Genomic DNA, 15135 nt, shown 5'->3' with positions numbered 1-15135 from the left:
GTATTACCACTTCACACAATAAAAAACATGGTAGTTTAGTGTCAAGTAACAGCAATGCGGCATTGACACAACTTACAAAATGACAGGTTTTCTTCAGCTTGCCCACAGAAATGATGAATAGTACAAATTAATTTTAGTCTTGTCTACCTAAATGTACTTATATTACTCCCATCACAGTAAGGGTCTGGACATCTGATTTATCTTTTTTTAATTATTTTTTATTATTTTTTATTTTTTTAGTGGCAGGTAGTTGAAGAACATAGAGGCTGAATGTCTATAGTAGGTCCAAAAGGAAGTCCGCAGGGAGGCTGGGAAGTTTCAGACTCACTTGCTAAAAGGAGCAACAAACAAAGCACACAAATCAAGAATACAAATTCAAATTTTAGTAACATCTGAATGTAAATCAGTGTCATTATCTTTTCTGAAGAGTCAAGATAATGTCAATTGATATGAAAATGAATTCCTAGAAAAAAGTAGAGGAATTCATGTGGTTTAGGAATTTTGATATACAGGTCAAAAATTAGCCAAAATGCAGGAATTTAGTAGTATTCTGAAGGGATTTTCCTAACAACAACAAGAAGAAAGCCAAGTGAATTAAAATAGGACCTAATAAAAATAAATATGTAAAAGGTATTAGCATTTAACCTCTCAAGACTTAAGCCATTCTCCAAGTAGACAACATGAGACATGAAGTAAGAAGAAATGGTCTCATTTGGTTCTGTAAAATGCTGACTGTTGTCAGAGTCTTAATTTGAGACTTTGTTTACCTCTGGTCTCTGCCAGGACATAACTGCACAGCGTTAACACTTACTGTAGGAATATTTAATGAGTCTAGAATGGTATCTGTGAAATACATGAACTGAATTCATGAACCTCTTCCAACATTAATTTGCATGTTCTGCGTTTTCATTGAAAAGGAAGAGTCTGTGTTTGGGACTAACATGTAGCAATGTCTGAATGAATAAAGGAATTCCACAACCACACTAAGTATAAGTTTAACAGTAGGTTGCAAGTTTAAATGAATTTAGATGCCTCAGATGTGTAGAATGTCTCCAGGTCTATCCTTGCACCAGGAGAAAAAAAGAAGCGATCAAACTATCAACTTAACTTGGGTGCAAAAATGAACATTATACACAAAAGTAACTGATGAGTGAAATAATCCTCTTTGGGTTTACTGATGTATGTATTTGGAGAATTGGTGAAGACCATATAAACACATTATTTATAATAGTAGACATTCCTGATGAGTTGGAAAAGAGGTATAACAGAAAATAAAATATCAATTCTGAATTCTAAACACAAGAGCCTATTGCCATGGAATTTCCTGCCAATCTTGCGTATGCAAGATATGAAAATGTGGATGACCATCCAATGCATGTGCATATATTCACACTGCCATTTGTATCATCTGAGTAACCCATCTTTTATGGATGAAGAGTTTCACTGATTGCAGGGTAGAACTGTTTTATCCTCAAAAAGTAACGCATGGAGAACTGAAACAAAAAGTTGCAATGTTAGCTCAGTTTGTGTGCACAGGATCAAATATGGACATAAGATGCCAATTTCCAAAAATAGCTTCCTTGTGTTGCTATTTTTCTTGAGTGCTAAATGCTGATGGAATTCTGTTTTTAGTCCTTGTTAAAACTGGATGAGTTGCTCTTATAAATCCAACTGTGATCTTTTTTATTGATGGCATCTCATTTGAGGTGCTTTATGCTTCTTTGTGCTTCCCTGTCTGTCTGCTATTCATGCACTTGTCTCTTAGATAGCAGTGTCTTTTCTCTCAGTGTACCCAGCCCAACTGGTTCTGGCCCATAACATTTGAGAACCAAAGTAAAGGTACTTGCAGAGAGAAATGATTAGTTGGAAACAGAGAGCAAGATTATGTTCTAGATAAAACTGTTTATCTAATGAATGAAATCTGAAAGTGGTAGAAACATGGCAACAGCACTACCCTTCACATTACAGTAAGCTTAAAATAACCCAAGAACTTTGGGTTTCTTTGCTGATTGAAGTGAAGATTATAGTTATATGAAGTGATCCCTAACCTAGAAGAAGTGTTTGAAAAGCTTAGCAAAGGAAAGTCGGCCTGTTGTCCAGGGCTTATGCTATTAGGTGTATTAATGACATCAAATCAGTTCCCAGAAATGTCCACTAATTGACTGCTTATCAGCTCAGTCATGCTTGCTAATTTTGCAAGACTTTTTGCAAGTCTTTTAAAAACAGTTTCCAGTGTCTTAGTCAACTGATTTAACTACTAGGTTTGTAACTAAACAGTTCACCTTAATGACTGTCATAGCCTTACAGTTCTTCATGAATTCTTTTCATGGTTCTTTCCTAAATAGCCAAATTTCTCTTCAAGGATTGAATTTAATGAGCATCTTTAAATAAATGGTGTTTTATCAGTTAATTTAGGGATGTAAGGATTGACATAATGGAATACATAAATAATTTATTTACTCCATTGCTCGTCTAATCCAATCTATGGCCTATAATCAAAGACAAGCAAAATCAATTACTAGTCTGCGTGGACAATATTGCAGTGTTGTACTGCGGAAGATGATTATGTCTGATCCTCCCACTGTAAGGAACCCCAGAATGATAAAATTTAATAGCTTTTTAAAACTTTTTATATCTAGTTCTAGTGTATACTTCATCCTCAGACCTCATGGTGCAAAATGCTGACTGCTTCCCATGAAATGCTGATTAACTCTGGCTTCTATCAAGTGCAAAAGAATCATGCTTCATGAAGATTAGATTAGGAACAGGAGAGCTTAAGCTCTTGAATTTCTTCACTGTTCATCTTTCATTTTAAAATACATTCTTCATACTTCTGCATTTTCAAATTACCATTCATTATCCTGTTTGTTTGTATTCTGTTCGTATGTCATTTATGTTTATGTGCCTTGCGTTATTTCTACTTTTGTTTTTCCCTGTGCGTATTTCTCTGGCCTTTATGTTTTTTGGGTTTGGAACTGCACACACACACATGCATGCTCGGCTGATTGCAATGAGAGATAAAATGACACTAAACAGCAGCAGAATTACATTCTCACCTCTGGTCTGTTAAAAAAAAAGATAGCCAACCCATGTTCCCAGTTTGCACAGAGATAATGTATATCCAAATAGGAGGGATAACATTATCCGAAGGTATCACACAGGTGCAGTAAACATTGTATCAGAAGTAACTGCAATATAAAGTGTGCTGTTCTGATAGATTTCAGACTGTAATCATAATTTAGCATTCTTTCTGTTGTGATAATCTTTTTTGTTTTAATAAACCACCTGTGTGGAAGCTGAATGCACTCCTTTTCTGGCTGATTCACCTGGACAGGTAGCGTAATTCATTGCAGTACACACATGAGAGTTAATAAGTAGGACAGAGGAAATAAACTTTGTCTTATGCAGAAATAGAATTAAAATTCACATTTATGTGGAAAATGTTCTTATTGTGTAAATACAATGATACAGAATCTCATGGGGTACAGAAATGTTTGTTAATGGCATGCTATGATTTGGCATCAGACAGTTTTTCATTGCTGTTTTAAATCACTTTAATTAATTGTCATCATCCATATGCTTTCTCTTGAATGAGTAAAATGCAGTGCAATGACTCTACCATGAAATGAACTTAGTGCTTATTTTTCTTTGGATGGAGATGGGTAGGAATTTTGAAAATTAGTTTAATGGGTTGCAGTTATTTAAGCACTGTCATTAGGGTTATCTATCTATTATTTCCCTACTCTTTAAAAGGAAGCAGATGCAGTGTAAAAGCCCTATGAATTATTTTACAAGTGCCGTCTTCAGTGCAAAGAAAGTCAACCCTCCTTGGAGAAGAGAAAACAAAGCTAAGCTTTCCTAGGCACTAAATGCAGTATTGCAAAAAGCCAATGTAACTGTTAATAATCTCTGTCCATTTTGTTAATGTGAAGATTGCTCTTGCAGAGTTCTCTGTTGAAATCACGTAGTACTTTTTTTTTTTTTTTTTTTTATCCTGAATTGGAATTAGGTCTGTAATTCCTGAAGGGAAAGGAGCTCTCAAAATTCTTATAAATAGTATTCATAACTTTAAATGAACTTTTATGGACTGTAGTAGAAAAGTATCTGAAAATGTGAGATCTTTACAGATTTTTCTGGTGTCTGAATGTTTAACCATTTGTTTTCTTGTCCTCCTATTTAGCGCATATCTCCTGTGAAACTGAATTTTGACAAAAATAATTCAGCTAAATATTCAGTTAAAATCCTGGTCTTGACACTTTCTGAAATTCAAGCTTTTACTGGCTGTTAGCATCAATATGAACAATTTCCTAGCTTACAGTATTTCAGAATTTATGCTGTATTCACAGACTGTAAATTAGGTGAGCTTTTTCTTTTGCTGATAGAAGCAATTTCATTACTTCCCTACTCACTTCTTTTTTTTTTTTTTTTTTTTTTCAACAATGCAGCTTATAAATACATGCATGATGTGCAATTTGGGATTTTTCAACTGCAAATCTTATATGAGTCTACTGTGCCTATATGAATATTAGTACAACTTTGAAGATTTCCTAGATTTCTATCTAAGTTTTGTCATTCAAAGTTCCTTAAAAGAGAACCAGTTTTTCAAATGCTTGCTAATGTCTTTTGACATTTGCTTAAACTGAAATGGGATTTTGCTACAGATACTTGGGTCATTACTAGCACAGAAACCTAATGAGCTTTGTGTGCGATAAATAGGTTTCATTATGGAAGCAATACACAGCTCTAGAAATACATCCACACTGGTGTTCTGGGACAGTGGTGAGTGCTGTGCACTGCAGTAGCCACAGAACAGCTACTGATGGAAATTGTGCTACGTGCTCCCCGGGCACCCCACTAGCCAAGCGCCCTGCAGCAGAGGCTCAGCTGTGGTGGGACGAGGCCACTGCCTGCATCTCATGGTGCTGGGGGTAAATTCCTACTGTCATCACGCGTATCAAAACCTGAAGAACCATACTACACATATATGGGTGTGTGCAATTACTGCAATAATTGCTTTTTTATAGGAAAAAAATGAAATACATTGGAAATTAAGCAGGGCAGATAATGATATATATATAAAAAAAATAAAATAGTGAGAAGCTGAATGGTTCCATCCAGCTATATAATGCCACAAGCTTTAGCACTCTGCCTGTGAATTATTACAACACTATTCTGACATTCTGATTATTTAGTGTCTCCAGGCATCCTTGGTAGAAGTTTTATTTTAGAAAGTCTTTAGAATTACTGTAGAATTTTCCCCTATTGAAGCTGATTTTTTTTTACTCAGCAAGAATACTTGTGTCGCAGAGCAATCAAACAATCTACAAGTCGCTTGCACCCTGTGTAATTCACTGGAGTGGTAATGCTTGTAAAGCACTAATGCTGAAAGAGTGTTAGGAGTGACAGCAAACAGTAAGTGAGGTATGGCATTCAAGTGCAGCAGCACGGCAAAACAAAACAAAACAAAACAAAACAAAAAAAACACGTACTGACATTGGATTACATAAGACCAAGGAGGAGGGTAACCAGGAGGATGACAGATACTTTCTTCAGAAAGAATTGGAAACTCAGCATTGGATAGGCAGTGGTATCAGGGTACCACAATACAGGTAATTGGGAGGCCATGCCGAGCACATCAGGAAGCCTTCTATAATTCCTAAACAAATGCTTCCGATTTAAATTCACAAAAATATCACTGCATCCTCCTCCTCAGCTGTGATTAAAGACAAACACAGAGTTACGTTAATGGATCACTTCTAATTGATACTGCTTAAACAAGTGAGAAGGTGAGATTTTCTCTCCTCTACCATTCACCTTTTTTTTTTTTTTTCTCCTACATACCTGTGTAAGTTTTCTATTATTTCAAATATTTTGAGATGCAAATCTCAGTCTTCACTTAGCTGGTATAATTGCAAAACTGATGTCATCAATGAGTATTTCAAGTCCCAGGTGGATCTTTATAATTTCTTATATTCATTACGGTAGTGATAACAATAAATAATAACAATAATAATATTAATAACAATACTTTTTAAAAGAATGAGAGGCTAGTCAGAAAACTTGAGATGCATTTTTTTTCAAAAACAGAATGTCTTGGAATGTCATGGAGACTTAACATGTTCCATTTCTAATGAACATGAGAAAAGGGTATGAACATGGAACATAATGAATTAGAAGGATGATGGGGTGAAATGGACAAATTTAAGCAAAATTAGAAATGTATCATATAACAGTCATTAGTACCTAGCGGTGAAGTCTAGAACAGAGTAACCTCTCAAAAGAACAAGGTACCATGTCTGAGCCATTAAATCAAGTCTCAGATTTCTTAAACGTCTGTTCCACTTAATTATATATTAAGTCGTCACAGTGGGTTTTGGTACAGTTTTCATTCAGGATGTCTACTTTGCTCAATACCATTTCCTTCACAGTACTGTGTAAGTCTGTATTTACCCTTTGTGTAAATATTAGACTACATGTGAAACTTTGCCAGCAGTATAACCCTTCCACTCTACTCTTTTAAACAGCATTCCTAAATATTTTCAGTTCCCCGCATATCATTCCAAACTTCATCAGCTATTTTAAATATTGTATTTCAAACTAGAATAGCAATTCCTTCTCAGATAAGCATACTTGCCATGTTTTAAAGCTTATCATTATCTCCTGCAATTACCTCAGCTGTAAGGAAGCAGATTTGAAGTCTGTGGATGTTTCACCACTTTGAAGACAGGTGCTGACTTAGGCACACTCTTAATAAAGCTGTATAATTAGCTTTATTCCAGGAGCTGCTGCATTTCTGAAGCATTCCTGTGAGTCACAGTTTCACCTTGCATTCTTCCTTATTTCTACATGATGCTAATTTAGTGCTGCAGTAACTCAGACACTTTAAGTCGGAAAATGTGGCTAACCACTTCTCTTTGGCTACTGCTTGGGGAAGGAAGGAGAGAAGGACGAGGTCAGCAACCTCATTGACTCCATTTGTGCAAGAGAAATTATTCCAGAGAACCTGGACAAAGATGTAATGTGGCCCTTATTCTTCATGTCTGTAGGCAGTGACAACCTAATCCTTTTGTTTTTCTTTTGTCCATTGGGTAGGTATTCAGCATAGCAATACTATTTGTAGAATATCTGTAGCAAAAGCATTTTAAAAAAGGAATTATGACTGCTGAGTCACCCCAGAAATCCTCACTGTATGTGCCTGTACTGGAAAACAGTGTTACAGCTCGTGCGTGGCTTTATTGCTGAAGGGTGATCTGAAGGTAACAGGGTTGAATGTCCTTTTCTCTGAAGCTTCCTGTTTACCTCTGATCGGAGACTGTCTGGTTGGTTTGATGCTTCTATTATGGGTCAGTGACTGTCAGTACTGGATATTATCAAGCTGTTTGTAGCTGAGATAATACCAAAAAAGCACTCTCTGGTCTTCTAATTAATCCCATAGGAAAGCAAAACCTCATTTAAGTTAAAAGTTTAGCTGTCGGCAGCATCAAGAAAAGCTGGTTTCACTTCACTGAGCTGAATTAAAACTCCACATTAATGGAATTAAAGCATGTTGTCTTTTTAAACTTTTACATTCATCAAAGAAAAGGGTTAGAAACTCTGCAAACAACTGCACTGCTACCTCTAGTCCTTGACATAAGAAACAACATGCTGAGAATACATCATAAAACCAAACAGTATTAGTATTCCCCTCACTGCTCCCCAGTGGAAATTTCTTCAGTATTGTATGTATTGGTCTTCTTTTAATATTGTGAATAACAAGGAATAAATCAGAGCTAAGCTTTATATATTTATTTGCACAGAATTTGTTGATAGACAAATCCATTTTGTAGTGTATACCCTTCTGTGTGGTAGTTTCAGGGTTGGGACTTCAATAGAGTTGCTCAGAAACCAGTCTTTGGCGAGGTCTGTCCAGCCTGTGACACTGGCCCCATCATTGCTTCTTTACAAGAAGGCACAGTTCAATCGATTTAGGAAGCAATTAATGATATCTGTGCTGTCAGTTTTCACTCGCCAAAGCAAATAACATGCGAAAACTAATGAATTCTTTTGCTATGGCAAATGGAGGACAACTGTTCTTTGTCGGTAGGAGGTGGGCTGGGAGAGGAAAGCAGATGGTTTTTCTAGGACTCCATGTGAAAAGACAACGTGCATTGTTTTTTATATGTGCAGAAGAGACCAGGAAAAAATTGATATTGTAGCAACCTTCTTTCTTCCACTCTGAATGCATTGGTAGGCTTTGAGGTGAACTATGATTTGGTTGTCATGCAGTCTGATCCCTTAGTGCCAGTTTGTCCTTCTTTTTATTTGCCAAATTGCATTGTAGAAGCTTAAAACACAATGAATGTTTCCCAAATGTGATTGTTTCACCCCAGATGGGAGTTGCACTGGAATATTGTGTTGGTGAAAGTGCCACAGCATTTGTGATGGGAAGACAGTATTTCCTGTGGTCTGTAGAAGGGAAAGAAGAGTTTACAATGTTGCCATCAGTTTCAGCATCCCCCACACAGCAGAAGTTCAATTAAAGCATCCTTGGGCTAGAACAGAATTAGAACTGAGGAGACTGACTATCCACCTTCTTTTTACTATAACACTTAGTGATCTTTTTATTTTCATGATAATGATTTCAGAAATATGTTGACACCATGCTGCCCTATTTTTATTATTTTACAAAGACATTAAATGGCAAGCTTTGCTTAAAAAACAGATTAAAAAAAAAAAAAAAAAAAAGCAAGCAACCAAAAAACCTTAAACCCATTAAAAAAAAAGAGAGAGTTTGGGTCCTGTGCCTATTTTGCCTCTTATTATTTATTTAGAATTTCATTCTTTGTTCCTTCACTCATATGAATTTTCTTACAAGAATAGTATATACCCATTGTCTCAAAGAACGAAAATTAAATGGAATTAAATTAAAATTGGTATTTTACAGGAATAAAAGTCTATGAGATTCATTTCTTCAGGGAAAATCTATATTAAGTGTCTGGAATACTGAGTGATATATTGAAATATTATTACTTTATATTATTAAAACTATTGAGATGTTCATTCTTCATTCGTTTCAGAGGAAAGGTTGCATTTTATAAGCCTAAATGTCAAACTTCGAAAACTTAGATCTGTGAGTGTAAAAATATAGTACTTATGGAAATATCTCAATATTGTTGTATATGTCTGTGTTTAGGCATTCATCATAGAAAATGTTGGTGTCATTAACTCATTAGAAGTTGTATTTCGTGCACCAAAATGAGTGGTACATGATCTTTGGCACTTGTACAAGTGTACTAAGCATGTGATGGAAACTGCTTCTTTATGCTGATTCCACCACTTTGACAGAAGCCATCAAGAGCTTTATCTTTCAAATCAGTCAGTCAGGAATTATATTAAATATATATTTTTGTGTCAGCTACATAGCCACTTGTGTCAAACAGCGGTTAAACTGTGTTTTTAATTTTTAGCTGTCATTGTATTCATGATGATACCTTGGCATAAATTTGCACTGAGCATCGAATTTTATAAATGACACATAAAAATGAGTTTTCATATCACCAATTAAGAATTATTTTTATCCAAAGAGGCCAAGGATTCATTTTAACTGTATGTCACGGATACTTAGGATTGGAAAGGGGTTGCTAATGAGTGGAATATTGCTGCTAGCTGAGACCCCTGCTTGGAAGGAGTGATGTATGTGCAGCTCCCCTTGTGCAGCTCTGCATAACTAGGTAGTCACTCCAGAGAAAGATACTGATGACACCTAGTGCTTGAGACATTTGGAAATTTCAGCAGAATACTGAATACTGAATTGAAATTGCAGCTTTAATTCATACTCGATATGGGTAAGAATTACTTAGCAGAGTATTTGATATAATAGAAAATAATTTTACTATCCATCCTAGTCTTTTTCTTTTCACTTAGTGGTTGAAATGTAGTGAGGATCTTATTTTCTCAAGAATTTGCTTTTTCCTCTGAATATTCTTCTTTTGCCAGCCTGTCTGGATGACCCTTTGGTTGATTTGCTGCCTCTTGCCCCAGTCATAACAATTCTGTGCAAGAAATTGCAGATGTGATGGTACAGCCCAAATTCTCAAGCGGCTGAGGAGAGTGATGAGTGAGTTCTGGGTACCTTGCCCTTTTGTTGAGGTCTTACACATCTGATATTCTGAAAGGGATGAATATCACTTCCGTCAGAGCAGGGCTTTGGAAGTGGTTTTGACTGGGCACCCAAAATCAAGGAACCTGGTGCTCCTACTCACTTCTGGAAAAGCTGTTTGATCTCATTTCAGTTTTGTGTTCCAATGATTTTCCTTACAAAGTTCATAATTAACATTTTCAAGAGCCTTTCTAAATAGTAATCATATGTTTTAAGAAAAAAAAATGATTCACATTTATAAAAAGATTCCTTTTTAAAAAGTGTGTGAATGCTGAAATCCAAGAATAACTTGATGAAAGTGCAGACAATACTGGCCTTAGATCTGCGTACACCTACATTCAGCAGTGTAATTCTTTCCACTTCAAAGAAGATTTTATCATATCAAAAAGCAGATCATTTATAAAGACCGGTAGGTTTTGTTAATTCTGTAAAGGCCATTGTGAACAGTATAATGACAAAAATCATAATCTTTATTGATCTGTTATATAAGATGATTGGAAACAGTGTGATCTGACAGACAGGTTGTAATCTACAGGTTTGGCACCAGGTAGCCAGGGTTAATTATCCACCCTCAAAAGCAGTTGAATTCATCAGTCAAATGCAGCATTGCTGTTCAGGTGGGGACTGAGAATCTGTCACAAAGACCACCCCTTTCTTCAATATGACTCTTCTGCTGCAGAAATAAGAGTTCACTGTTCCATAAATTACTTCGGTGAACATAGTCCACTCTTTTATTTGCAACATCCAAACACAGTCACATCCCACATTTTTACTATTCAGTATATTTTTGTGACCTTTGTATGTTGATAATTTTCTAGATAAATGGGCAATTATTTGCTTTTAGTGTTCAGCAGCTGAAAATCCTATCGTTAATGCTCTCGTAATTTTGCTCATTTTGAAGCTGGTCAGAGTTTTACAAATATGTTTGCGTGTAGTGAAATCTTTTTAGGGAGAAGAAACAAAGCTTTCACAATTCAATCCATTTTGGCTAGTTGTGGTTGGATGTAAATGTTGCAGCTCTGCTCATATTGGTATGCTATGGCTCTAGTAATGATGAGGTTCTGAAATAGAGAGAGGTGGCTTAAGATTTTTAAGGAAAAGTGCCATTTCAGCTGTCATTCCTTAGCTTCCCTTTCCTATGACAATATTGCTTTCTAAAACAGATGAACACTACCTAAGACTGAGGGGGTTGGCTCAGATACATACCGCGTTGTATGCAAATACTTGTGAAATAAACATTCACTCACATTCTTGCAGGAAGCTTTCAGTTGCTACCATGCCACACCTTCCTGACAGACTTTTCTTCCCACAGAATATGTAGCATCTGTTGCGAGAATATGAGCTACTTCTTTAAAGGGTCCGTTGAGGGTTTGGCGTTGGCAGCGTAGTTCAGGCATGGCTTTGCCATCCTTCCTCTAGACAAAGACCTTGAAATGCAGTGTGACTTAGAGGGGTACCACCTGCATCATCATCCCTTGTCTCTGCTGGGTTCTTGTTCCTTCTGCCAGCCATATTCTTGCATCTCTTGGTGCAGCTTCAGGGAGTAAGATTTCTGAGAGTCAAGGGCTAGTGGAACGGATGCAGGAGTTATGGATCTGCTGTGCCACTTCTGTACATGTACAGAGGGAAAGGTGATGGGGAGGCTGTTCACTTCCTTAGTCATTGATCTGGGGAGATAGTACAGGAACGTAAGGATAAATGTTCCCTTCCATCTTTGTAGAGGAAGAGGACAGAAGACAAGCCATGACCTGGTCTTTATTTTTTTTTTAAACAAAGAAGGCGGTTTAAAAATACATAAGCATATGCAAGATGCAAACTTAATGTGAAATTTTAACTAATATTTCTAGTATATTATTCTACAATGTTTGTCCAACTTAACAACAATTCTGTTCACACCAGGATGCCAGAGTCTCTCCTGGAGTCTCTCCCCTTTATATCCTGCTCTTTGTTATACAGTAGATAAAAGCTCTGTAGTTCTTTGAGCAAGGGGAGTATACTTTCCCACAAGCCTTCTGAAATATTCAGAACAAGGATGAGTACATCAGTTTACTAACATGAAACAAGAGCACAATGGTCTCAACTGGAAATACGAGCAGGCAGCAGATCTTTTGTTTGTCCTGCAGCAAGATACCATGTATCACAAGTCTATGTGCTACACAGAAAAATCGAATCTGTGCTCTAAGACAGACAATAATGGCTATGCTACAGGAAAACGTGCATGTAAAATAGATGCATTATTCGTTGATGTTGAATGTCTTAGCTCTTACTAAGAACAAGGTCTGCTTCTTCTGAACAGCTTGAGTTGTACACAAAGCTTGAAAACAAGACAAGACCTGCAGTTAGTAAAATAAGTGATAAAAAACTGTCAAAGATTTTTTTTTTTATTCTGTGGTTTGCATTATTAATATTTAGCCTCGCTATGTGATGTAGCCTTTTAACTAATCATAGAATACACCCAGACACTTCTACACTTCTATTTTTTAATTTATTTTTTTTTTTATACAAACTGTCTTCGGTAAGGAATGCAATTTGTTATCACACAACTGCCTGATGTGTTGTTATTCATTTACATTTACATGAATATTAACGGTTTAATGCTATTATACAACAGTATAATACTGAAGTTAACATTTGCTATGTAATTTATTGGGCTTAGCTAACACAGTAACCATTTTTGAGGTTCCTCAGTCATGAGAATGCAACATAGAAGACCAGTCATTAGACCTCAGGATTTTCAATTGGAATGATTTTTCCTTCCACAGAGCTTGCATTTTCCTTAGAAAATACTTTTTTTTTTTTTTTCCCCTGAATGTTGCGTCTCAAATTGATAAAATATCTTGGAAAGACTCAAGCCAGTTAAAATCTGATACAAATAGCGAATGTTGACTGAAATTTGTGAAATCCAAAGTTACATTATGGTGTAATTGCAAGTAGCGCATGGCCTCTTGTATTGAACATTCTGCCTGAGAGACAGTAAGAATTAGATTATTAACATTATGCTTTACTGTTTTACCTTCTGCTCTCAAATATCTTGTGTTTTACGGTTAGTATATTTTGCAGAACAATTAGCACCTAAGTTATTTTAAGTCCCTGAACTGTGTATATATGTATTTAAAAAATAATAAGAAAGATCAGGGGGAACTAATCTCTTCATTGTAGTGTTTTAATAAGGAATGAAACCTGATACTAAACACAAGAGATCAGCTGAACCCTTTTTTAAGAGATCAGCATTGCTGAAATCAAAATGCCTTAGACACGTGTAAAACAATCTGATTGTTACTTCTGTTTTGCTGTTAGTTAAGCTGCTAGAGAGAATAAGAGCAAGAGAAACGTGTATTTCTTTAACAAATACTTTTCTCTATTCTTCCTTGGTCATACAGTCATTCCCAGCACAGCACTGCAACGCGGCCACCCACAGTGAGCTTGCAGCGGACCATTTCTGTGGAAGGGTAAGATGATTCTCTGTTGAAGCTGCCTGTTGAGCTCTCAGATATCCCTAAGCCAGACGTTGAACTCCCCACCTACATGTAGGAGTTAACAACTTGTGTTGTTGCATACCATGTTGCATACATCTCTCAATGTCTGTGAGATGCAGAAATAGATACTTCCAAATTAGTACTGACCCTTTTTAGATATTCATATTGAAAAGTTTGCCTTACATGAAGACAAGAATATCTGTCACATATCTCAGTATCTCTTCATCTCACTTGACTAAAGTCAATATTCACATGTATTAGCTGTAAAATGGTTGCCATTAATCATGGGAATTCCCCGTGAAGTCTCACTCTGTTTTCTTAATACATGCATGAATTTCTTTTGGCAAAGCAAACCGTGTCCCGGACTAAGGCTGAAGAAGTACTGATAGAGAATAATAATCCCATGCTGGTGTACGTCTGTGTATATTATGTGTTAATTGTAGAGTATCACTCTGAGTACTTAGCTGACTCCACTTTGACAGAAATAATTGGGTAAAATATGAATAATTCATAACTGCAGTTAATATTTTTGCATCTTTATGATATTAGAAAACCTGATATTTAACACTGAATCATTTAGATTTTGGTTGCTCTGACTGGTGTAGTTTCCAGAAAATGTTATATTTGTTTCTCCACTCCCATAGAAATGTAGAACTGTCTGAAGTATTTTGTAGGCAATAACTTATCATGGACTACTGTTAGGTCTTATTTCAAAGCTTTTCTTTTTTATATATAATATATATATATTATATATATTATATATAATGTTATATAATAAAAGTGGGAGTCCAAAGTTTCCACACAGGAAAGGTGCTATCTTGCTTGTATTTTATGTTGGAACCTCACTGTGGTGCAGTGAGAAAGAAAACAACACACATGTAAAATAATCCACTCCTAAATGAAGCCTGAAATGTTTTTCCCACAAGTTTCAACATGAAATATTAAACAATAAAAAAAAAGAACAAATCTAATAATAATTTTATGTTTGTATTTAAAACGGGTAAGACTGCTTTATTAATTTTCTATTGAAAACAAGAATCAATAATGAAATCCTTATAGGAAAGGCCCATATGGCTTAATAGCTTTTATCTGGAAGGTAATTTTATAAATGAAGGCCTTATCAGCCAGCCTTCTTGCTCTAAGCAGGGCTAATTTCAAAGTTAGAGATGGTTTCTCAAGGTCTTTTTCTAGTGAAACTGGGACTATCACCAAATGTGGAAGTTACGCAAGCTCTGGGTAACCTCTGTCAGTGCTAAAACACCCTCATTTTAGTTTTTTTTTTTTTTTTAAATTTTAATTTGCTTTCTCTCTAATGAACTAACAAAGGCATACTCTATTCCCCTGCCTTTTTCTCAATCCAATTCATGAGGAAAATGATGTTAGAAATAAGAAAAACTGTGAGGAAAAAAAAAAAAAAGGAGAGTTTGCTAAATTGAGATTTAGGAAAAGAAATTCTATTACGATGTCTGTGACGTGGTCTACTGGACTCCATAATAAGGAGGTACCCCACAGGCTTAAATT

The 15135-nt window shown here is 35.9% G+C and overlaps 1 protein-coding gene across 45 annotated transcripts in view; it reads left to right on the top strand.

Annotated features, from left to right (window-relative positions):
- The window catches only part of DLG2 (discs large MAGUK scaffold protein 2), a 1058052-nt gene that overhangs the window by 800501 nt on the left and 242416 nt on the right, over positions 1-15135 (top strand). For all 45 annotated transcript variants that reach the window (XM_083797000.1, XM_083796967.1, XM_083797009.1 and 42 more), the window contains one exon: positions 13519-13587. In XM_083797000.1, coding sequence (XP_083653126.1) covers positions 13519-13587 — 69 coding nt within the window. The remainder of the gene's footprint in view (positions 1-13518; positions 13588-15135) is intronic.

Source organism: Anser anser (genome assembly GCF_964211835.1).
Source record: "Anser anser genome assembly, chromosome: 1".
Lineage (NCBI taxonomy): Eukaryota > Metazoa > Chordata > Aves > Anseriformes > Anatidae > Anser > Anser anser.
Note: the sequence above shows the minus strand (reverse complement) of the source record. Positions and strands in the feature narration are given on the sequence as shown.